The 25,741-nt window shown below is 37.8% G+C and overlaps 1 protein-coding gene and 1 pseudogene across 2 annotated transcripts; both read right to left on the bottom strand.

Annotated features, from left to right (window-relative positions):
- Window positions 1–1,578: 1,578 nt before the first annotated feature.
- LOC103425376 (probable LRR receptor-like serine/threonine-protein kinase At3g47570) lies at window positions 1,579–5,116 on the bottom strand. Of its 2 annotated transcripts, XM_070807496.1 has the most exons (3): window positions 4,711–5,085; window positions 2,268–4,220; window positions 1,579–2,154 (listed from the first exon to the last, which is right to left on the bottom strand). In XM_070807496.1, the coding sequence occupies exons 2-3, from the start codon at window positions 3,883–3,885 to the stop codon at window positions 1,787–1,789; spliced, it is 1,986 nt and encodes a 661-aa protein (XP_070663597.1). In that variant the 5' UTR covers window positions 3,886–4,220; window positions 4,711–5,085; the 3' UTR covers window positions 1,579–1,786. The 2 variants fall into 2 exon arrangements, with proteins under 2 accessions (XP_070663597.1, XP_070663596.1); XM_070807495.1 differs by having other exon boundaries at window positions 2,268–5,116.
- An 8,522-nt stretch (window positions 5,117–13,638) lies between these two features.
- Window positions 13,639–21,134, bottom strand: LOC103422520 (RHOMBOID-like protein 1; annotated as a pseudogene).
- Between the last annotated feature and the right edge of the window lie 4,607 nt (window positions 21,135–25,741).

Genomic DNA, 25,741 nt, shown 5'->3' with positions numbered 1-25,741 from the left:
GGTAATGCTTACCACCTTATTTATTACCGTTGGATGAGTTTAAATTTTGATAATTGTCTATCCAAGATATTAAACTCATATAATGGTGATAAATAAGGTAGTGAGCATTACCATCATTTGAGTGTGAAGAACAAAAATATTCCTATAATATTGTACGCTCGTGATTGCAAAAGCAAAATAGAGAGGTAATAATTAAAAAGTTTTTAAGCTTTTAATTAAAGGTATTTAATTTGCTTGGTAACGAGAATTATTTGGGAGTTAGTCACGAAAAATTTAAAACTCAATCAAGTTTATTTGCTTTGATAATTAATATTTTGGGTAACAATTTATGATGAGATTCATTAAATACTAATATTAGTGGACGATATTAATTGGAGTGCGTTAAAGATAGGGCAATAAGTGAAAAGGCCAATGACACAGCTTTAAGTCACATTATCGTGACATATCTTTGTTCTAAAAACAAATTTGTTAGTATCCTATTGATTGCCCAAAAAAAGTATCTATCAATTGTAATAAATCTAAATTCAAATCCATTAATGAATGGTTGAGAATTTTCATTTTACTGGTTTAATAGAAACTCTTTTATGCCACTTAGTACTACGGTCTAATGGTATTTTCTTAACTTGTAACTGATAAATTTTATGTTCGATTATTGCCAAATACGAATTTGAACTACATCATTGTGAGGCTAAGCCTATCCCCTTCCCCTTAGTGGAAATAATACTATTTGTTTGAAAAAATAAAATAAATACTCTTTTATTGTCAAGATTGATAGAACGACTACTAAAACTATTGGATTTGAATTCAGAATGCACATGGGCGAATAATTATAGCAACAATGCTAGACAACCTTGATTTTTCATAGCCCATGGGCTTTAAAAATGGGGTTAAAATTCTACAAAAAATGACCATTCGCTATGGTTATGAAAATAATCCAATGCACAATAGCAACACCAATAACAATATGTAGCCTTTGAAGAAGATATTAATTCTTGGTTGTATTGATCTCTTACCTCTTCAATTACAGGAGGTGGATGCAAATCATGCAACCACTCCTCTAAACTCCTTTGGTGCATCAACTCATAAACTAGAGCCTTGAAATCATCATCGAGAAAACATGCAGATATGACCTTGACGAATTTTGATGCTTGATATTTCTCAAAGCCTCATATTCGGCTATGAAACTCTTTGATGCTCCATGACGTAACATGTTAAACACCTTCATAGCTACAAGTACAAGCCGAGCTTTATTGTCAAATTAGCTGAAGAAAACCGATCAGTGGCCTTTGAGAAAGGGATTATTAATTTCAAGCAATAAGCTAATCTTCTTTTCTTGGAGCTCTTTAGACTTGCAATTGGGCAACTTGAGATTAGGAATTGCCGTGCATAATCTAGTGTTGTCAACAATTGAAATAGCACTTTCATTTTCGAAAACACATTACATTGATGGTGGTCAAGTCTGATAGGAAACTCAACTCACCATCTTTACAGCTTTCAAGATAATTTTGTGAATGTTGAGGCTCTTCAGGTTATGAATCTTTCAAAAATTTGGAATCTGTCAATGTGAATATTCAACAATTTTGTGGCACGAACTAGACTTTAATTGATGAGAATATTACACAAAAATACCAAGTACAAAAAGTAGGAATACAATCTTCACACAACAAACCTCATTGGTGATTATTTACATTGCAAACTTCCACATCTACTGCGGTAACGTAAAAGCTAGACTTCATAGGCAGTAAACGAAATTTCTCTTATTACAAAAGCACATAAAAAAGAGTTTCTACCCAAGAAAAGTATTCCTAATTGAATGAAGTTCAGATGCAGCATCATTGATATTCTTTAGTCGATCTGTTGGGGATTCAGCAGAACAATCAATTCCAATTCTAAATATTGAACTCAAGCACACCTCAACTTTATGAATTCTTGCACTGCATTGATTGGGATTGTCGTTCGTGCCTCCTTCAAGAAGTGGTGCATCTGCAATCTCAATAACTCGCTCGGGGAGAGCCATCTTGACAAAGTTATGAAGGTTCAAGCTATCACCAAACATGTTGTCAGTGGGTCTCTTCCCTGTAAACATCTCCAACAAGAGAATGCCAAAGCTGTAGACATCACCGTTCGTTGACACCTCACTCCCCATGCCATACTCTACAATTCAAACATCACATTTGTGTATAAAAAGTTCAGTTTGAATTTTGTAAATTAAATACTACAAAATAAAAAAGGAAATATAATGAAGTATATATCTAACATATGTATACCTGGAGCTGCATAACCAACCGTTCCTTTTATTCCAACGGAACTTGTCTGACTCTGAATTGCTGAAACATTACTCGTTACTTGTGAGAGAAACCTTGCTAATCCAAAGTCAGAAACATGGCCAGTCAATTCGTTGTCCAAGAGAACGTTGCTTGGCTTGAGATCACAATGAACTATTGGCGTTTCACAATGATTATGAAGATAATCCAGTGCACAAGCAACACCAATGGCAATTTCTAGCCTATGAAGAAGACTTAACTTCTTGGGTATATGATCTCTTAACTCTTCAGTTCCAGTAGGTGGACGCAGCCACTCTTCTAAGCTCCCGTTGTTCATGAACTCATAAACTAGAGCCTTGAAATCATTACCATGAAAATCAACACTTGAACACACGGTTATAATCTTGACAAGATTTCGGTGCCTAATATTTCTCAAAGCTTCACATTCGGCTATGAAACTCCTCGAAGCTCCATGGCGTAACAAGTTAAACACCTTCACGGCAACAAGTTGAGATTTATCATCCTCATCAAGAACTCCTTTGTACACATACCCAAAACTACCAGCACCAATTAAATTAGCCTTTGAGAACCCGTCAGTAGCTTTGAGTAGAGTAGCATATGACACTTGCAAAATAGTGTTCCCCAAAGTGCTCAATGAAATTTCTTTCTTTTTCTTCCTTGACGAACAAAGAAAGAAATAGAAGAACACCATGGCTATTCCTAGAAGAGTAAGTCCAAATACTAAAGGGAGTATTAGTTTCAAGCTACGAGACAATCTTCGTTTCTTGGTCTCTTTAGACTTGCACTTGGGAAGCTTTAAATTATCAACAGGGCTGCACAGATTAGTATTGCCAACAACTGAAATAGCACTCGCATTTTTGAAAACACCTCCAGTTGGTACCACTCCCCAAAATTGATTGAATGATAAGTTCAGATTATTCAAGAATCTAAAACCTTCTAAAAAATGTGGAATTTCCCCTGAAAAATTATTGCGAGAAAGGTCTAGATCTCGAATTGCTCTCACTGAACTCATAGACAAAGGAATGGACCCGTTGAAAAAGTTTCCTTGCAAATGCAGGACTTCTAAACTCTCACAACCACCAAGGCTACTGGGGAGTTCTCCAGATAACATGTTATCAGAAAGATAAAGTTCACTTAGACTCTGGAAATTCCCAACCTCCGGGGGAAGGGAACCTGTGAAGAGGTTATTAGACAAGTCCAAAGAAATCGATAAGGAGGAGAGTCTAAAAACTTGTTTTGGTATTGTGCCATTTAGGAGGTTATAAGAAAGATTCAACAATTGCAACCCATGGCATTCCCCCAGACCTGAAGGAATGCTGCCCTCAAGATGATTTCCATCCAGCGCAAGATAGTATAACTTGGTTAAATTTCTTACGGAAGACGGAATATTTCCAGATAATTTGTTCATGGAAATTTGTAATGCTTCAAGGTTTGAAAGCTTGCCGATGTCAGAGGGAATGTTACCTGTGAAGCTATTAATCCCGAAGGGCAACGATTGCAAGCTCACCAGATTCCCTATCCCAGATGGGATGCTTCCATATATTTGGTTACTGCCAACCCAAAACATTTCAAGTTTGGTTGAGAGATTGGATATTGACATGGGCAATGTCCCTCCAAAATTGTTGTCGCTAATAACCAACCATTCTAACTTGGTGGCATTGGCCAAGTCCGAGAGAAAACTTAAGTCACCATCTTTACCGCTTCCAATATTATTAAATTGAATGTTGAAATACAGGAGGTTGTGAAGCTTTTGGAGATTCGGTACCTGTCCGATTAGGTTGTTTGGCCCAACTTCAAATGACCAAACACTTGTGATATTGGATATTGAGGGAGGAATGGACCCGGTAAATTGGTTTGAGCCGACGTCGAAGACTCCGAGATTAGGAAGACTTTTGCCAATATCTGATGGAATACTCCCTTGAATTTGGTTACCTCCTATGAAAAATGTAACAAGAGAAGAAAGGTTATAAATGGAGGAAGGGATGCTACCAGACAACTGATTTAACCCCAATGCCAAGAAGGTTAATTTTTTCAATTGGCCAAGAGAACTGGGGATGTTTCCCATCAAGTTATTACTAACAAGACTTAGTCTCTGGAGAGACGAAAGGTTGCCCAAGGAAAGAGGGACCTGTCCCGTTACATTATTAACATTTGATGAAAAATGTTGCAGCTTCGATAGCAATCCAAATTCTGAAGGAATTTTACCCACCAACTTGTTGCGAGTGAAATTCACAAGGATAAGGTTGAAGCAATGTGATATATTGTGTGGAATACTACCACTAAACGAGTTAACATCTAATCGCAATACATGCAATCTACGCAAATTCCCAATTTGTGGAGGAATTTCATGACTGAAGCTGTTATTTCGCAGCCACAGCTCCCTTAAAAAACTTAGATTTCCAATGTTTGGGGATAGGTTCCCTACCAGATTTTGAGATTGCAGGTCCAGGTTAGTGACCCTTTGGCGATGTCGTCGACTGCACGTCACACCATGCCACATGCAAAAGTGCGTGGATTCGTTCCAGGAGCTCATCACGTTGTAATTATGGAGATCTTGCTTTATTTGAGCTTTGATGGCAAGCAGCGCCAGCCTATCCGTCGCATTCCCTCCGAGTCCCGATTGCAGGGAGCTCCAACAGCAAACGAACACTGCACTGAAAAGCAAGTATATTAAGATCAATTTCACAACCAAGACCCCCATTTCTGATCTGGTTAACTATATAACTAGAGAAAGAAGCAGAAAGAAATAGAGAGATGGGTGTTGAGTTGCGAATTTGGTGAGTTCCATTTGTTACACGACAATGAAATTTATAGAAGGATAGGATCATAGGAGGAACTTACACCACAGTTTCTGTTTCTTGAAAATTCAAATACGAGAAGGAATAAATCCAAGTAAATGATAACAAGTAACAACTGGGACCAAGACCAAGACCATTAAAGCACCTTGACTTTAGAAGCTGACTGGAAACATTTGGCAACCATAAATAATAGCATTATCATCCATAATTCATTTTGGCAATCATCCAAAATGGAAAAACAAATACATGGAACCCAATATTTTCTCACATCAGACGTCACGTTGGTGTCACCTAATATGAAAGTTACCCTAGGATCATAGGAAGAATACTGCCACTAAACGACAAGGAAACTTATAGAAGGATAGGATCATAGGAGGAACTTAAACCACAATTTCTGGTTCTTGAAAATTCAAATGTGAGAAGGATTAAGTCCAAGTAAATGATAACAAGTAACAACTTTGCCTTTTTTCTTTGGACGACATCATTACCTTACTTCCACTACTGGGACTTATTGTTTGACATTTCGGTACGCCAAGGACCAAGACCGTTAAAGTATTAACACTACACTATGAATCTAAGAAGAAGAACAGAACAATCTTTAAGTATAGCAGCAGAGAAAGAAAGAGAGAACAAGAGATTTGTATATTTCTGAATGTAGTCGAATACAATTCTTAGAGAGAACCTTTCTATTTATACATGCTTATTTCTATCTTTTTCAGTTTCTAACAAACCCCATAACCACCTTATATCTTCCTACAATCCCAACTAACTATCTAACTGACAGAATAACAACCTTGCTGATGTGGACTGCTGATGTGGATTGCTTATGTGGTATATCATTCAACATCCCCCCTCAATCTCAACTGGGTTTCCAAGTTTGAGATTGAAAGAATGCTTGAGAAATAATGGACTGTGCAGCCCCTTTGTCAGAATATCAGCAGTTTGTTCTTCAGTGGACAAGTAGTGAACTTGGAGATCTCCCTGTTGGACTTTCTCCCGTACAAAGTGGTAATCGGTGTCTAAGTGCTTAATCCTGGAATGAAATACTGGATTTGCACTTATAGCAATAGCTGATTTGTTGTCACAATAGATCACAGGAGAAGAATGTAAAATGACAGCCATATCTTTGAGCACACTTCTGATCCATGCTATATCAGTAGCTGTATGAGCCAAGGCCTTATATTCAGCTTCGGTAGAACTTCGGGACACAGAATCCTGTTTCTTCGATTGCCAAGAAACTGGATTGCAACCAATATAGACTACATAACCAGTAACAGATCTCCTAGTATTTAAATCCGCAGCCCAATCTGCGTCACTGAATGCATGAATTCCTACTTCTGTATGAGCTGAGAAAGTAATTCCATGATGCATAGTGCCTTTCAAAAACCGTAATATCCGTTTAACTGCCCCAAAATGGACCTCAGTTGGTTTAGCCATGAATTGACACACAGTGTTTACTGCATATGCAATATCTGGCCGTGTAAAGGTTAGATATTGCAGGGAACCAACAATACTGCGATATAAAGTAGGATCTGATAAAGGATCTCCTTCATTTAGAAGCAAAGAAGTATGAGGTTTGCATGGTGTTGATGCAGGTTTACAGGAGTCCATACCAGCCTTGTGAAGAAGATCTTTGACATACTTAGACTGATGAACCCCAATATCTCCATTGGATTTGTAAGTGATCTGCAACCCAAGAAAATATGTCAATCGACCCATATCTTTGAGCTCAAAAACCTCAGACAGTTCTGTAATTATCCTCTGAACTTTACTGGAATTGGAACCAGTAATAATAATGTCATCTACATAGAGAAGTAGAATGACCATGTCAGTTTCACACTGTTTGACAAATAAACTGGAATCTGATGTTGAAGCTTTAAATCCCATGGCAGGTAGATAGCTTGTAAACTTAGAGTTCCAAGCTCTTGGAGCCTGTTTAAGCCCATAGAGAGATTTAATCAGTTTGCAGACATGTGTTGGCTTAGTGACATCCACAAACCCCTGTGGTTGTTTCATGTATATATCTTCCTGCAATTCACCATGCAGGAATGCATTTTTGATATCAAGCTGTCGTAAATCCCAATGGTTAATAGCAGTTAATGCTAGGACAATTCTAACTGTGGTATGTCTCACAACTGGACTAAAGGTTTCAGAATAATCAACACCTTGCTCTTGAGAAAAACCTTGTGCCACCAACCGGGCTTTGTACCGTGAAACTGTGCCATCTGGATTCTTTTTGATTTTGTAGACCCATTTGCTGCCAATAATAGTCCTATCACTAGGAGGTGGGACCAATTCCCAAGTGCCTTGAGCCCGAAGAGAATCATACTCGTCTTGCATAGCACTCTGCCACTGTGGCATGGTAGCAGCCTTTCTGAAAGTTGATGGTTCAGCATCATCACTATTAACAGCCAAAAAGGAAAAACCACCACCAAAGGAAGTGTCTTCAGCTAATTGAAGTGACTGAAGTTCAGGAAATGTAGCTAAATAGCCCTTATAATTCCTCTGTGGTATTGTACCACTCTTCAACCTAGTGACCATTGGATGAACAGAAGTATTATTGGATTCACCAAGAGGAGACGAAATAGGAGATGAAAAAGGTAAAATTACCTCAAGCTGTGTATCATTGTGGACAGGCAACATTTGTGGTACACCAATAGAGCTAGGAGTGATGAGAGAGGAATCTGGAAGTGATGAGATACCCTGTGACAGTGATAAGGATTCTGAACCTGATACTTCATTCAAGGAACCTGATCTTTCAGCAGAATGAGCACCATGATTGGATAAAGAGAGAGACATATCCTGGACAGCCTCACCAATATTTGTCCTAGGAGGAGTCGGATCCTCTAGAACAGAAGCCATAGGAATCTAAACAACAATAGGCCTCTGAGTTATACCCGAAGGCTTTGAATTGTCACTGACCTTAGTACTGTGCAAGATCTTATATGGAAAAACTGATTCATCATGAATTACATGCCTTGATAAAATCATCTTCCTTGTTTCCACATTATAGCATACAACACCCTTATATCCCAAAGCATAACCAAGGAAAACACATTGAGCAGACCTTGCTTGCAACTTATTAGCATTATAAGGTCGAAGAAATGGATATACTGCAGTTCCAAAAACTTTTAAGTTGTGAATATCAGGAACCTTATCAAACAACAGTTGATATGGAGACTTCATTTGTAACACTTTGCTTGGCATTCTATTGATTAAAAAAGAAGCATATGAACAAGCATGATACCAGAAAGATAGAGCCAAGTTTGCTTCAGACATTAAAGTCAATGCTGTTTCTACCAAATGTCTATGTTTCCTCTCAGAAATGCCATTCTGTTGAGGAGTGTATGGACATGATATTCGATGAACAATCCCTTTTGATTCCAGAAAATCACCAAACACTTTACTCATATACTCTCCTCCTCCATCAGTTTGCAAACATTTAATGGCAGTGTTGAATTGATTGGATACAAAAGCATGGAACTTGATAAATGCAGAAACAGCTTCAGATTTATTAACCAAAGGAAATATCCACAAAAATCTGGAAAACTCATCAATAAAACTGATGTAATATCTATATCCTTCAATTGATACTTTTGGAGAAGGCCCCCATACATCCGAATGTACTCTTTCAAACATAAAGGTAACACTACTTTGTTTTACAGGAAAAGACTGTCTACACATTTTACTGGAAATGCAGGAAGTACATAACATCTGAGAAGAATCTATACTAACTGGTACTTTGGCTGCTTTGAGCATTGCAGTCAATATTTCTTCAGAAGGGTGTCCTAGCCTCTTATGCCAAATCGCAGTCTTGATCATCTTTCCCACAAAACCAGCCTTTACACCTTGTGATCTTTTATTCACAGAACCAGATCTTGAAAACACTGTCACAGGTATTGTAAAGAGTTCCCCATCACTCCTTCCTTGGTAGAGTACCACATTGGTTGCCTTGTCCTGTATGAAAAACACAGTATCATCACATATAAACCAGCAGTCATTATCATGACATAATTGCTTTACTGATAAAAGATTCACAGTAATATATGGGACATGTAAAACATTTTTGAGGAATAAACAATGGTCCGGAGTAAAAAGGTTAGTAGAACCAATATGCTGCACATCCAAACCTTGACCATTTCCAATGATTATCTTCTCATCTCCATTGTATGCAGTAGCTTGGGACAAATTATTAAGATTTGCAGTCATATGATGAGTAGCTCCAGTATCGAGCACCCATGTATCAGCAGCAGAAAACCCATGTGGATGAGACTCAGTTGTTGGTGGAGAGAAACTAGATGGACCTTGTGCAGATAATGCAGTGAGTAATGGAGGTGGTGGAGCCCCTTGATAGGCATAATTGTTCCTGTGAAAACACTCTAATGCAGTATGACCTTTCTTTCCACAAATCTGACACACCAAGATTGGATACTGATTGGCAGGAGCAGTACTTCTGAAATGACAATTAGGTGCAGTGTGACCTCTCCGTGAGCATATTTGACATTCAGGAGTGATTGATGATCTATAAGTAGTATTCCCATTCCAATTCTGCCAATTTGAACTACCCTTTGATCCACCATTAGATGACTGACCATTAAAACTGGACTGAGAATTTCTGCCTGAATCAGAAAACGAGCTATTTGACCCCTTATTCTTGTTGCCAAAATAAGGTTTTGAAGCATTATTTCCATAAGAGTTCCTGGTATTATTGAATGACCCTCTATTCTGAGAAGGAAAAATCCTCTGAGTACTGCCAGTAAACCCATAACCTCCTTGATAGTCAGTAGCCCCAATGGTAGAACTTTCACCCCATTGATAACCACTAGCCCCCATAGCAGAGCTTTCACCATGATAAGTACCATTTGCTTGATAGGAACCAGAATGGCCTTTTCCATTACCCCCATCCATATACATTGCTGCCATTGAACCAGTAAGAACTGAAACTCTGGAGTCAATGGTCAGTTCAGCACTAAGAAGCTGTGCACGAAAATCTTTCAAAGAAATTGGTGTCTCCCGTGCCAAAATCACAGTTCTAATCATATCAAACTCCTGAGGTAATCCAGTTAAAACAGCAATAACCAGATCATTGTCAGAAACTCTTTCTCCAGCAGAAACTAACTGATCTCTTATAGCCTTTAATTTCAACAAAAATTTATCAATCGAGTCCCCTCCTTTCTGTGCAGTATGGAACTCAGTCTTTAACTGATTGATTCTTGAAACTGACACAGAGGCATAACGATCTTGTAAAGCACTCCATGCCTCCTGTGATGTCTTACAGCCAATAACATGCTCCATTGCATCATCAGATAAAGTAGCAATAAGCAAACTAAGTAAAGCCATATCCTGTTTAACCCAAGTCTTATACGCAGTAGTGATCTCTTTTGTCACACCATTTTCAGTATGTATGACATATTTAGGTGGACAGGGATTATCACCAGTAAAGAAATCCAGTAAGTCATACCCACGCAAAACAGACTGAAACTGAAAATTCCACTTAACAAAATTATCATCCTACAGCTTCACAGTGAGCATGCCCAAAAGATTTTCGATCTTCACAGATTCGATGGTATTTGCAGACATATTGACAATCAAGAATTCAAGAATTTCTCAACCAAGATTTTGTATATGATGAACCAAACAAAATCAATGCAAGCAACCCTCTTTGGCAATCGGCCTTTATCAGAGGAGATATATCAAACTACTACAAACTGTACTAACTCCGGCAATCGGCCTTTAAGGAGAAAGTAATCCTCTTTGGCAATCGGCCTTGAACAGAGGAAAGATATCAAACTACTACAAACTATACTAACTCCGGCAATCGGCCTTTAAGGAGAGAGTATACTAATCAAGAAGAAAATGGCAATCTGCCTATGTAAACATTCAATTGGCTATCGGCCTTGTAAAGCAATGAAAATACCAAACAAAAACTCACTGAGACAAAACATCAAACACCTGGCGTGCACTGCTCTTCCTGACCCAAGAAACTTCCATATTGAAGCATATAAACCTTGCCCACAAGTCGAACATTCTTCATAGATCACCAATCTTCCAGAGAAACTACAGCGGAAACCAAACGATCACCCATGGCGATGATACCATATTAACACTACACTATGAATCTAAGAAGAAGAACAGAACAATCTTTAAGTATAGCAGCAGAGAAAGAAAGAGAGAACAAGAGATTTGTATATTTCTGAATGTAGTCGAATACAATTCTTAGAGAGAACCTTTCTATTTATACATGCTTATTTCTATCTTTTTCAGTTTCTAACAAACCCCATAACCACCTTATATCTTCCTACAATCCCAACTAACTATCTAACTGACAGAATAACAACCTTGCTGATGTGGACTGCTGATGTGGATTGCTTATGTGGTATATCATTCAACATAAAACACCTTGACTTCAGAAGCTGACTGGAAACATTTGGCAACCATACTTAATAGCATTATCATCCATAATTCATTTTGGCAATCATCCAAAATGGAAAAACAAATACATGGAACCCAATATTTTCTCACATCAGACGTCACGTTGGTGTCACCTAATATGAAAGTTACCCTAGGATCATAGGAAGAATACTGCCACTAAACGACAAGGAAATTTATAGAAGGATAGGATCATAGGAGGAACTTAAACCACAATTTCTGGTTCTTGAAAATTCAAATGTGATAAGGATTAAGTCCAAGTAAATGATAACAAGTAACAACTTTGCCTTTTTTCTTTGGACGACATCATTACCTTACTTCCACTACTGGGACTAATTGTTTGACATTTCGGTACGCCAAGGACCAAGACCGTTAAAGCACCTTGACTTCAGAAGCTGACTGGAAACATTTGGCAACCATACTTAATAGCATTATCATCCATAATTCATTTTGGCAATCATCCAAAATGGAAAAACAAATACATGGAACCCAATATTTTCTCACGTCAGATGTCACGTTGGTGTCACCTAATATGAAAGTTACCCTAGCCCTAGCTATGAATGGAAATTTTGAAGTTTGTACATTTTCTGAGGGACTGGACTGTGAGATTGCTGATTTTCTCATAGTTCCCCTAAAGTATCATTGCAAGAAAGCTTGTTGTGGATGCAACCTTTTTAAAAATGGTAACAATTACTAGTGAGATCAAGTTTTCTTAATTTTAAAACTTCATGGGGGCTCGAGTCTCTAGCAAGAGAATTCCACCACTGTAGACATATCCAGTTATTAACGCCTCACTTCCCAAATATTGTTAGCAAATTGAGAACAAAATAGTTGAATTATGCAAAAGTTTAAAAGAAAAAAAAAGAGATTGTGGAGAGGATGTGAATATTTACCTAAAACCACATAACCAATCGTTCCTGTTATTCCGGCGGAACTTGTCTGATTTGTTGAAGCTTTTATACTGTTCAGTTGTGAGAGAAACCTTGCTAATCAAAGTCAGAAACATGTCCAGTACTCGACTTGTTGTACAAAAGACCAGTAATTGGCTTCAGATCACAATAAACTATCGATGTTTCACAGTGATTATGAAGATAATCGACTAATCAAGAGCACAAGCAACATCAATGGCAATGCTGAGCCCTTGCAAAAGATTTAAACTCTTGGGTGCCTCTCTTGCTTCTTTAATATCAGTCGGTGGATGCAGCCACTTCTCTAAGCTTGCTTTTTCCATGTACTCATAAACCAAAGCCTTGAAATCATTACCAAGAGAATCAACACTTGAACATGCAGTTATAATCTTGACGAGATTTTGATGCTTGATATTTCTCAAAGCCTCACATCCAGATATAAAACGCTTTGCTGCTCCATGGCGTAACAAGTTAAACACCTTTACGGCGGCAACCAATTGAGCTCTATCATCAATATAGAGAACTCCCTTGTACACAACCCCAAAACTTCTAGCACCAATCAAATTAGCCTTAGCAGAGTAGCATATGAAACTTGCAAATAAGAGTTTGTTATTTTACTTAACGAAATTTCTTTCCTTTCCTTTCTTGACGAACAAAGAAAGAAATATGACAAAACACTAAAGGGGATTATTTAATGTCAAGTTTCGAAATGATCCTCCCTTATTGGACTTGCACTTGCACTTGCAGTTGGAGATTGGCACTACCTCCGTAAAGCCTGATGTTGCCAGTTATCGAATTTCTTTGCTTTTCTTATCTTAATGCTGTACAATAATCTGAATTGTCTATTTCTATGCCACCCTTTAAAGTCCAACTTCGCCAAAAACCAAAGTAATTCGTACTTGTTTTGTCATCTAATTGTTATTCAATAAATAAATGAATTATATTTTTCAGTTAAATACTGAAATTTTTACAATGTTAATTAAATGGTTAAATGATTTTTTATTTAGTTGATTTTTTTTTTCAAAGTTGTCTCTAGAGGATGAACTAGAAAGTATACATGTGTCCGATCATCTTACAACATTGCAGAATGAGAGAGAGAGCCGAGAAGGTAGAGCGCAAAGGTCCAATTAAATCCGTAACATCCCACATTCGACAAACTTAGGTAGGGTGAGTAAATTGCGTGTTTGAGTAGTTCTATATGACGAGTAAATTTCATAGTTATCGGTATGGGTTTCCAACTGTTATGAATAGTAGAAAAGAGGTACAAAGGCAGTAAAAGAATGAGAAGAATAATGACAATGAGAACCACTACTTGGTGAATACACAAGACTATTTTACCCAACCAAAAAAAAAAGAAAGAAAAAATACTTACGACAAGAATGAAGCATATCAATCAACATTCTATCACTTCTGAAATCTGTACATGTATGGTCAACTGCAAAGCTCAGCACATAGCTGCTGAGTCCGGGAGGGGCTGGGATCCAACAATGAATATGTTCCATTTCTACCATTGCTTACGCACATTAAGTTCAGCTGATTCCCTATCTGGCTCAACTGCAAGATTGGTGCATATATGCATATAAAGAACAATATGTCAATACAAAACCAATTTATAGTACTATCAAAGTACGTTGCAGAAGTAATTTCTTGACACAGAATTTCGAGTCATTTCTTAAATTACATTTCTTTAAGGCATTAGACTAAACAGCATCCCAAACTAGAACGACTGAATGCAACCATGAACATATTAACAAGCAAGCACTTCTCTCTATCAAATCTTAAGGCGGAAGTTAATATGCAAATAAAAGTACAGCATATTATCAGACAATAAATATTTCATGACTTGCAATTCCATTTTGATGTAGGGACACAGCTCAAATAATGACACCAAGAACAGTGACTGCTTAGATTGACCCCTCGATAAAGAGTAACCAAGCCAAGAGTATACCTGTAAAAAACATGACTTCTGTCAGAAAATGCCTGCATATACTGATACTACGCAAATATGAGGAAAATGAACCTTTATTTCCAATAACAAAACAACAAAGTACTGCCAACACATGCAATCCAAAACAGCAAAGTATAAGCCGCTATCAACAAAGTGATCAATTAGTATTACACAGAGAATAGCGATAACACAATGCCTTCTTCAAACCATTCAGATGAGAAACAAGCAAATACAGAGCCTATTCGCAATGAAAATATTACAAGACACATGATATCTACATATCTACACAAAATCCAGTTCTCTGATTTTATAAAAAAAAATATGTGCACACGTCAACTGTGGCTACCAGATTCTCATGCAGGGAGTCGGTTAGGTTCATGAAGTTAAACAGTTAAATCAGAGATCGAGGAGGAGCTTACCCAACAATCAATAGTATCAAAGAGAGGACCCACAATACATATTGTAGAATTTTTGATGTGTATTTCATTAAGAAACAATTACAAATGAAACATATATATAGGAAAAGAAAGTAGACATAAGCCTAACTTGCCTAACTTGCCTAACTTACCTAATTTCCTAACTTGCCTAACTTACCTAATTTACACAAAGAATGTTGACTAGCCTAACTTCACTAGTCATCCAACATGTTTATTTCATGCATGCATTTTACACAAAGAATGTTGACTAGCCTAACTTCACTAGTCATCCAACATGTTTATTTCATGCATGCATTTTAACACAAGATATGACTTGCATGCATTCTTCCAACACTCCCCCTCAAGCTGGATCGAGAGGATTCACTGAGCCAAGCTTGCCCAATAACCGATGAAACTGAGATGATGCTAGTGCCTTTGTAAAAAGATCTGCTAGTTGATCATGGCTTCGTGTGAACATGGTCCGGATGATTTGCGTTTGAACTTGAGCTCTGATGAAATGACAATCCACTTCAATATGTTTGGTTCTTTCATGGAACACAGGATTGGCAGCAATGTGCATGGCTGCCTGATTATCACACATAAGCGTCATAGGAGTAGAACTAGGAAACCCTAAGTCTGAAAGAAGCCCTTTAAGCCAAATGAGTTCACACGCAGTGGCTGCCATGGCTCGATACTCAGCCTCTGCGCTGGAACGAGCAATTACTTGTTGCTTCTTACTCTTCCATGTGACAAGGTTTCCACCAACAAATGTACAATAGCCTGTGATTGATTTCCTATCAATTGCATTACCTGCCCAGTCTGCATCTGTGTAGCCACTAATGACAGTGGACTGATTGTTATGCATTGTAATTCCTTGCCCAATTGAACCCTTAAGATAACGAAGGATTCTCTTAACAAGGTTAAGGTGATCAACAGTGGGAGAGTGCATGAACTGACTAGCCAAGCTCACTGCATATGTGATATCTGGACGAGTGATAGTGAGGTATATGAGCTTGCCTACTAATCGTTGATAGTAGCTTACATCATGCATGGCTTCTCCATCTATGCTGAGCTTCAGTTTACAATCAACGGGAGTGATAGCAGGCTTGCAATCAAGCATTTTTGCTTCTTGAAGGAGGTCCAATACATATTTCCGTTGATGTAGAAACAGTCCTTTTGAAGATGTTGCCATTTCGATCCCCAAAAAATACTTTAACCTCCCCAAATCTTTGATAGCGAAAGCTTGATGTAGTGAGAGTTTTAGTGCCTCAATCTCCACGGTATTATCTCCAGTGATGATAAGATCATCAACATAGACGAGGACCACCAACTTCCCCCTGGTGCCAGTTCTTACAAATAACGAAGAATCAGCATTACTTCGCATGAATCCAGCCTTTTCCAGAACAGAACTGAGCTTGGCATACCAAGCTCTTGGTGATTGTTTCAATCCGTATATGGCCTTGTGCAATTTACAAACCATGTTGCCTTTAATACCATCATAGCCTGGAGGAGGTTGCATATACACTTCTTCCTGCAGCTCGCCGTGAAGGAAAGCATTCTTCACGTCCATTTGGTAGAGTGACCATCCACAATTGATTGCAACTGACAGTAAAACCCTGACTGAGTTCATCTTGGCCACCGGTGCGAATGTTTCCTTATAATCTACACCAAAGGTTTGGGTGAAACCTCGAGCAACAAGTCTAGCCTTGTGTCTCTCGATAGATCCATCAGCTTTGAATTTAGTCTTGTAAATCCAACGACTTCCAACAGCCTTTTTTCCTGGTGGTAGTTGAACTAGGCTCCAGGTGCAATTCTCTTCCAGTGCACGAATCTCTTCTTTCATGGCTTGGTTCCATTGTGGGAGAAGAGAAGCTTCTTGAAAGCTTCTTGGTTCATAGTGCTTATCAATTTCACTGAGAAATGCAGCATGAGATGTTGAGAACTTACTAAAGCTGATACATTCATTGATTGGATGTCGTGAGGCATATGTAACATAGTCCTGCAACCTAGCTGGAGGTTTTCTGATTCGAGGAGGATTTCTTTTAATCACCTGAGACTCTGTAGAGGGCGGAGAAGGATCAGAGTTGGGCTCGTCTTCACTCTCACTGGCAGTAATTTGGTCAGTTTGAACTTCTTCACAATCTGGACTTACAATGACTGATCTCTTTTCCAACATCGGATAATTAAAGTTTTGAGGGAGTGGGAACATGTCAACTAAATCCTCCCCCTGACTTGTAAAATAGGGATAGTCTTCTTCGAACTTCACATCTCTTGAAACTGTGCACTTCTTAGTGACTGGATTGAAGCACTTGTATCCCTTTTGAGTGGTCGAGTATCCCATAAACACACACTTGGTTGCCCTGGCATCTAGTTTGTCACGGTTCAAGGTTTGGATGTGAACAAAACACACACAACCAAACACCTTGAGATGTGTCAAATCTATTTTCCTCCCCTTGAGAACTTCATAGGGAGATTTAAACCCTAGCACACGACTTGGAAGTCGATTGATGAGATAAGTGGCAGTAAGGATGGCAAACGACCAAAATTTCTTTGGAACGTGCATGTGAATCATGAGAGCACGAGTTTTTTCCAAGAGATCTCTATTTTTCCTCTCGGCTACTCCATTTTGTTGGGGAGTCCCCACACAGCTGGTTTGATGTATGATACCCTGAGAACTTATGTATTGAAGCATGTTGTTGGATAGAAATTCAGTGCCATTATCTGACCTTAAAACCTTAATGTTTGATTGAAATTGCGTTTTAACATGCATGTGAAAGTCTTTGAAAATGGTAGGGACTTCACTTTTTGATTTCATAAGATATAGAAAACTTGTTCGAGAGAAATCATCAACAAATAGAACAAAATATTTAAAACCTTCCATTGATTCAGTTGCAGGTCCCCATACATCGGTGTGTACCATTTCAAAAGGTTTACTTGTCCTAGACATTGAATTACCAAAAGGTAGCCTAGTAAACTTAGAAAATTGACAAGTATCACAAGTAGGATAGGGGTTACAAAAATTTGGAAACAGTTTCGACAAGACAAGTTCAGAAGGGTGAGCTAATCTCCTATGCCAAAGTTGGTTTTCATCTATGGACTTCGATTGAGCTTGAAGAGCCTGAGTGAAACATGCATTCTTGCACAGGTAGTAAAGTCCATTTATGAAGACCCCTTCACCAATCATCTTCATGGTGAGAACATCCTGAAACATTACTTTATTTGGTGAGAAAATAGCACGGCAGTTTAAGGTGTTGGTGATCTTTCCAATTGACAAAAGTTGGAAGGGAAAGGTTGGTACATAGAGGGCAGTGGAAGATGTTTTTTGAGAGAGTAAGTTTATTTCTCCTTTTCCCAAAACTAAGACATTTTTTCCATTTGCAACAGACACATGTGAGGGGCTTGAAAATTTTTTAAAATGATGTAAATTTGTAACTTTGTTTGTCATATGATCTGTGGCGCCTGAATCAATTATCCAACAATCAATTTCAGTACTAGTTAATAGGGCAGTAGTAAAGGCTTTGAGTATACCTGATGCTTCTCCCTTTGGAACTTTCTCATTTCCAGCAAGAAATCCGGCAAATTGTCCCAACATAGCTGTGTGACTACCCTCTTCATTGCCTTGACCATGTGAGCCTCCTCCGTGCCCCTTACTTTGTAGGTAAGCTGCAAATTCATTGATCAATGACAATGGATTGGCAGTGAACTCCATGGATCCTTGTGAGATAGTAGGAGCGTGAGCATTAGCAAGTTGTGCCTTGAAATGAGGTTGAAATTGTTGTGAGGACCTTGGTATCATCCTTCCATCTTTGCTGAACTTAGGCTTGAGTTCAGGATGGAGTTCCCAACACTTGTCTTCCTCATGACCAACACCATTGCAATATTTGCATTTTAGATGTGTGTTTCTTCCCTTGTATACCTTGGCTTCTGAGTTCTTGTACTTTGATGCATATGCCCGAGTCTCTGTTAATCTAGGATTGTGATCAACATTCATAACCTTCTTCCTTGCTTCTTCTCGTTGGATAGTTGCACAAACATTGTTGAAGGTAGGCAGGTCTTGACTCATCAAGATGTGACTCCTTAGGTCCTCGTACTCAGAGCTCAAACTCCCTAACAGCTGATAAATTTTGTCTTCCTCAGCTCGTTTTAGGAGAATGGTAGGATCTGTGGTATGAGGGAGATATACATCCAACTCATTCCACATGGCTTTGAGGCTCCCAAGGTGTTGAACAAATGCTTTCCCTTCTTGTTGAGCACTGGCAATGTCCTTCTTTAATTGGAAGACCCGTGCATAGTTGTTTTGATTTCCATACATATCCTGCAAAGCTTTCCAAAGATCATGTGCGGAATTGGAGTAGCTAAAAATTTCAGCAACATGTTTCTCCATGGTGTTGAGCAGCAAGGACATGACAAGTTGATCTTTGCAGAGCCATGCATTGTATGTAGAGGAAGAACTGTCTGGAGCTTCCACGCTTCCATTTACAAACCCTAACTTCCCTTTGCCTCCGAGAGCTAGTGAAACAGCTCGGGACCAAGGAAGATAATTGAACTCGTTCAAGAGAACTGAACACAAACGTTGATTGGTGTTAACCTCAACGTCTGAGAAGTTTAGAGAGAGATTGTGCCGGGTTTCCTCATCATGATTCACAGAACTTTCTTCAGTCATGACTTAGACTTTGAAAGAAAGAAAAAATTGCAGCAGCAAGAATGGCAGAGACAGGTTACAAATGAACCTGCTCTGATACCATGTAGAATTTTTGATGTGTATTTCATTAAGAAACAATTACAAATGAAACATATATATAGGAAAAGAAAGTAGACATAAGCCTAACTTGCCTAACTTGCCTAACTTACCTAATTTCCTAACTTGCCTAACTTACCTAATTTACACAAAGAATGTTGACTAGCCTAACTTCACTAGTCATCCAACATGTTTATTTCATGCATGCATTTTACACAAAGAATGTTGACTAGCCTAACTTCACTAGTCATCCAACATGTTTATTTCATGCATGCATTTTAACACAAGATATGACTTGCATGCATTCTTCCAACACATATTGATACATCTTGTGTTTAGATTTAACTGGAATAGTAACACATCCAGGGGAGCATTCCGTTGGGTAAGCCATTTAAACTGGGGGCGGATCAAAAACAAAAATCCAGGAAGAAATCCAGAGACAAATCCTCCAATATGAGCAAAGTTGTCCACGTGTGGCAGAATTCCCACTGCTAAGTTTATTATGATGATGAAAAGGAGAGTAAGCAATGCTGCTAACTGCCAATCGAAATCTGAAACTGTAAGATCAAACGGTCGTGCACATACTATAAAGTATAAAGAGGTGCATCATTGAGCATACAGAATTTTATTTACCTTATTTACATACATTGTCCAATTTCATGTGAGCTCTCAAAGCATGCTTCCTAGTAAACCAAAAAGTGCACCAGAAGCACCAACAGAAATACCATATTGAATAAAAAGAGCTGAAAGCAAACTCCCACCAAAATCAGACATGAGATATAGGAAACCAATTCGAACTACCAAAAAACAAATCAGAAAAACATTAGAATTTCAAACCAATTAGTTAAAACAGTTCATCAAAACAACTGTACATGATGTAGATCAGCATCAAACTATTATTTTTTAAATCTTTTCAAATAGACGGCATCTTGAAACATTTCAAATTGAGGCGCCATGTCTACATGTACAGGATATCCAAAACAATCTTTGTTCCCACCGATGTGATGGAAAACTGAAATAATCTCTCAGCTTCTGTTTCAAGCAATTTTATTTTGTAAAATGGAAATCTATGTCTAAAACTACAGTTTGAACCGCATCTTCGGTGTATACTCTTTTCTTTGCTCACCGCTGAATAAAACGTCCTCTTGTTTCCATCAAACCAAACAACATACCGGTGTAAGTTATAATGCAACCAGCACTACATGACCACTACTCTAGGTTACAATTCAATAAACAAATGCATAGATTTCCTCTATAGATTAATTGCAAGGTAGCTAAAGCCATCCGGAAAGCGTTTCTCTTCTAGATTTATGAAAGAAGTTTTGCACTTGGTAACTAATTTATTATTCCACAACTTATGTCGTGTGCTTTATCTTTTAATACATACACTTATGGATGTGGCCATCCATGCATGATAACATACATGAAGCTAAAAATTTAGATGCACACCAAATCCAAATTCTTGCTCAAGCCGAATTCCAATGAATACAAGACTCAGCATATTGGCAAGCACATGGAAAACTCCAGCATGTAACCACATACATGAGATCAGCCGCCATCCCTGGTGTTGATGAACCACCACTCTCTGCGCGTCTAGAGCACCCATCTTTTCTAACCTTTAGGATGAAAACACATAAGAAACAAGTTAGATATGCAACTGAGACCTATTGACCCTTACGGGGCATGTCTATAGCTCTTATTTCCAAACAGATGATAGCTCCCTCGCCCTTGTAGTGCTACTTTTAGCAGTTATAGACTTCGGATGAAGCACACTGAAATGAGCACATTAAATAGCTTAAAAGAATGACAAACAAGTCCTTTAAGAATGCACACCCGCTCTTACCAGAGATATTAAGACAAAACAATTTCCATGATCATTCTACCATTGGCCTCACAGACCAAGGAAAGTCAAACGAAAACGAAAATTTTGAAACCAAGTCGCTAAAGAACACTAATGTAAAACTTTAACCCTATAACATACTACAGGGGACATTTTGATTAACATAGCAATCTAATCAAACCAAGTAGCTAACAACTGCAGCTCTTCGAGCACCTTTCTTCTTTGTTCAAGCATTTCCGATACGCCGACATCAAATAGACATCAAGCATGGCCTGAATGTCACTAAATACCTAAAACCCTCATTACCCCTCAAGCTCCTTTAAGTTTGTCAACTAATCGTAGATTCGCTTGTATATTCACTAGGTTTCCCAAGTCCAACATTGATTAAAACCAGAATTACATCAAGCTTCATGCAGTTCAACTATTTTCTTTACACATATATCTAATATAACCAAAATTCCAAATCCACCAAGTCACAAAATTTGCCAAATTTTTTGTAAAAACATAACTTTCACATTACTCTTACCTAAAAGAGTCTCGACCTTGATTGATCCCACTCTAATTTCACAAAAAAAAAAAAAAAAACCAGCCCAACTATCACACCCTCCTCATCATTATTTCACCAAAAACACAAAAACAAAAGCTACTTACATGAAATGGGACCGCCACTGCGTCAGTTCCCCACAATCCACAACTAAAATTATCCAAATTTCCACATGCGAGCACCCAACAAATCCCAAAACACAAATTTCAATCCAAAACTACAAACCCCAACAATTTTAAACACAAAAACTAATAAAAGAGTGAAGTTTTACGTGGTTGAAGACGCCCAAGAAGTGGGTTTTCCTTGAAGGGCGATGAGATTTTCAACGGAAAGGACTCCAGATCCCTTCCACGAAATCCATAAGACCGGGATCAGACACTTAAAATTTGATCTAACCTATTATAATTTTTATAATGTGTTATGTTTATAATTGTTAGATCAAATTTCAATAGTTTGAATATCTAAACTTGATGGATTTGGTGAAAAAGAGCTGGAGAGGATCCCTTTCCATTTTCAACTACTTTCATCGCATCACGTGTCATTATCTATTAGTAATATCAACTCATATTTTTGTTTAAGTGTGAACTTTGTAAGTTTTTAGATATTTTTTGTTTTAAGTTTTTTTCTATTTTTTTTTTTTGGATTTTTCACCATGGGATTAATCCTAGCCATTGAATTTTTCAAAATTTTAATATCAAATGCGTCACAAAGTGCCACGTGGCACAACATCATCTTTTTAAATTTCTTTTATCGTTTGAAATTTAATGGTTCGGATCAAAAAGTTGTTGAAAATCCAACAGCTATGGGGCGCCCAAATTGGAGGTGTTTGGTTTAGTTTGGTGCACGGGGTTGGGGCCAGCCTTCTACTACTTGACATCAAGCCCATCGTTACTTATTGCCAACGGGCTGCAAGGGTAGTTCAACGAGCCTCTTGGAGCTCACCAATTGCCTGCCCAATTTGGCATCAATGGACCATATTTTTTTCGGTCAAGGGCAATTTAACCCAATTGCCTGGTGGATTGGCAAGAATTATGATGAGCATGGTAGAATTTTCAGCAAGGGAGTATACACCTAAAATAGTCAGGAAGAAGCTCTGTAATGTCTTTTGTTTGAACTTATAATTTATACAAAAGTTTTGTCCGGAATAATGTTATATTGTCAGACAATTTTAAATGCAACATTGTCAACAATTTTTGGAATGACGGACTAGCTAATTTTAAGATCAATTTTAGAGAGACCCCTCATAAAGCTTTACTTATAGTTGTACTTTTGTTGTGGGTGGGTTTTTTTTGGAGGGTGGGGTGGGGTTTCCCTTATTTTTGGGGCTAGCTACATGCATGGTAGAAAAGCTACCCTAATTGGAGTCGAGATCTTTTCTGGATTTTTGTTTTCGAAGTTCAAGAACTCGGATATCCAGGTAGTTAAAGAGAGGGAGATATGAACTTGTGGTTTGTGTGAGGAAGGCCATTAGAATGAGCTAATGAGAACCATATGATTTAAAATGAGTGGTTTGGATCTCTGTGTTTGTCGGCTTCGGACACAGAGATTCGAAGAAGGTCTCCCCTATTTGGTACAGTTCATTTAACGGGGAGCTTCATTGAATCACAATAATATGTAGGAGTACAAAATGATTGAAAGGAGCCCTCCTAAATTCGCCTTATGCCCTAATTATATGAGGGTGGTGGTGGTGGTTAGAATTCAATTAAATCCCATACATTTTGGAGGTTTTCATTTAATCTTGCAAACATGCATACTTCAGCAAAATATTTCCCACTAAAAATAAGTATATTTAGTTTTGGTAAGACGATATTATAAGCTATAACTTATGAGAGAAGAATTTAAACTTGAATATAAGAACGCGACAAATATAATACCTTACCAACCAACCTAATCTACATTTAGGGAGGAAATATATATATAGACGCAAACAAAATCATGAACATTATAATGCTCAAGTTGGCATGCATTATCTCATCAAAAACCTTATTATTTGGTTGGACGTAGGGACCATAATTTTCCCAAGGAATTTTTTTTTGAAATGTTGTATGAACTTGTACATCTTTTTCAATGTGTCATATAAACTAAAATTTTAAGCAATTTGTCATCTCACCCTAACTCTGTTAAGTTTTCCATCCAAAATAAGTCATGTGTCTCGCACATGACTTGTGTTCAGGGTTATTTCTATCATTTTAAGATCTTTTAACAAGTTTTTACTTTTCTTTAATACAACCCTTAAAATTTGTGTTAGAGGGTATTCATGCGGATATTTGTGTTCAAGTAGTGCATATGCATCTACAACTCCATTTCTGGCACCAAACCTCAACCCATTTCTCATAATTACAAAGTGTATATAAAATTTGATTTCGTGACATGCTAAACTGAATACACCCACTTTTGTATCTTAACATATTTTGAGCAACCATAAGAGAATGCAATGCCTGATCATTTCATTGCTACCATATCAAAAATATTGTTTCATTGCTTGGTTATGTTCAAAATAAAAAACACCAGCTTAAAGTTCACAACATTGTCTTAAAATTCACAACATTGTCTTCATCAAAAAAAAAAAAATTGACATTAACAAAAAGTCTAAATTTCCAAATGATTTCCTTAAGATTCTACGGTTTTGAGGTAGCTTTCTTGAATTGTGCACTGACTTGCCTCTTGCATTTTGTTTCACTCTACCTCTTTTAGAAACCTACCAACAATTAAAAAAATTAAAAAAATAAAAAAATAAAAAAATAAAAAACCCTGAAAAATTAACAGATGGCATTGGGTTATAAAAAGCACACACGAGAAAGGGATAAAGACATAGGTCAAAAGAACTTGCATTACATGAAGATTGTTCTCGTCCCTAATTTGGTGGAGTTTCACTTTCCATATTTCCTCCAGTGTCATGCTACAAATAATCAATAAAAGAGTTACACATACATCCGTCTATAAATACAAGACTAAAATTTAAAATACCAAAGTTTTCAATGAGCACACCATTGCTTGTGTTTGCCCACTTTAAGTAATTGGTGAGTTATGGCCAATTTCATTGGCCGCACAAGTTTGTCCTCTCCCAGCTTCTCCATAGGCCTATGAGATGATATTCCCCAATTTATAACAACCATATGTGACTTAAAATGCAAATAAGTGACACTTAGATGATGTCCTAAAATAAGATCTGATCCAATGACATGCTGGTTTGTCGTCAAACCAACTTATAGCCAATCCATCTTCAACTTCCATCTTAGTCATCTCTGCTTTAAATCTTGGAATGGTGGTTGCTCTAGCTGCTGACCAAAGAATTTGTTTCAATGCAATGCCAACGTGTGTTTTCTTGAAATTTTTATATAAGTGTCGAACACAATGTATGTGTTCAGCAGTTGGAATAAGGTCCTTCACAGCTTTTAATAACTCATTTTGTTTGTTTGACATAAAAACCCAAGCAAGCCCATTTTCAATACCCAAATCAGCGATGAGTAGCTCAAGAAACGAAGTCCAAGTTCTTCTATCTTCAATTTCAACAATTGCATATGCTACGGGATACATGCCATTGTTGGCATCAATAACAATGGCAGCAAGCAATTGGCCTGGATGTGGACCTTTAATGTGGCATCCATCCAATCCCACCACTGGCCTACAACCTTCCAAAAAGCCTTTTTTCAATGCTGTAAAGCATACGTACAACCTCTGAAACCTAGGCCTTCCTCCTTCCATTTCAGTCTTCACCAAAATTGTACTGCCATGAGTTCTTCGCTTGAGCTCCTCACAATAATCCCATAACCTTGCATATTGCTCCACATAAGCCCCTTCACTCTTCTTAGCTGCCAGCCTGCCAATGACCGTG

This window comes from Malus domestica, chromosome 11, assembly GCF_042453785.1.
Source record: "Malus domestica chromosome 11, GDT2T_hap1".
Lineage (NCBI taxonomy): Eukaryota > Viridiplantae > Streptophyta > Magnoliopsida > Rosales > Rosaceae > Malus > Malus domestica.
This window is presented reverse-complemented; position numbering and strand designations above follow the sequence as displayed.

Excerpts from the sequence above, each read along its gene's own strand:
- LOC103425376 (XM_070807495.1), bottom strand. The coding sequence starts at position 4,986 with ATGGGGGTCTTGGTTGTGAAATTGATCTTAATATACTTGCTTTTCAGT. Across the intron at positions 2,155-2,267 it reads GGTTGGTTATGCAGCTCCAG|AGTATGGCATGGGGAGTGAG; the intron begins GTATACATATGT and ends TTTGAATTGTAG.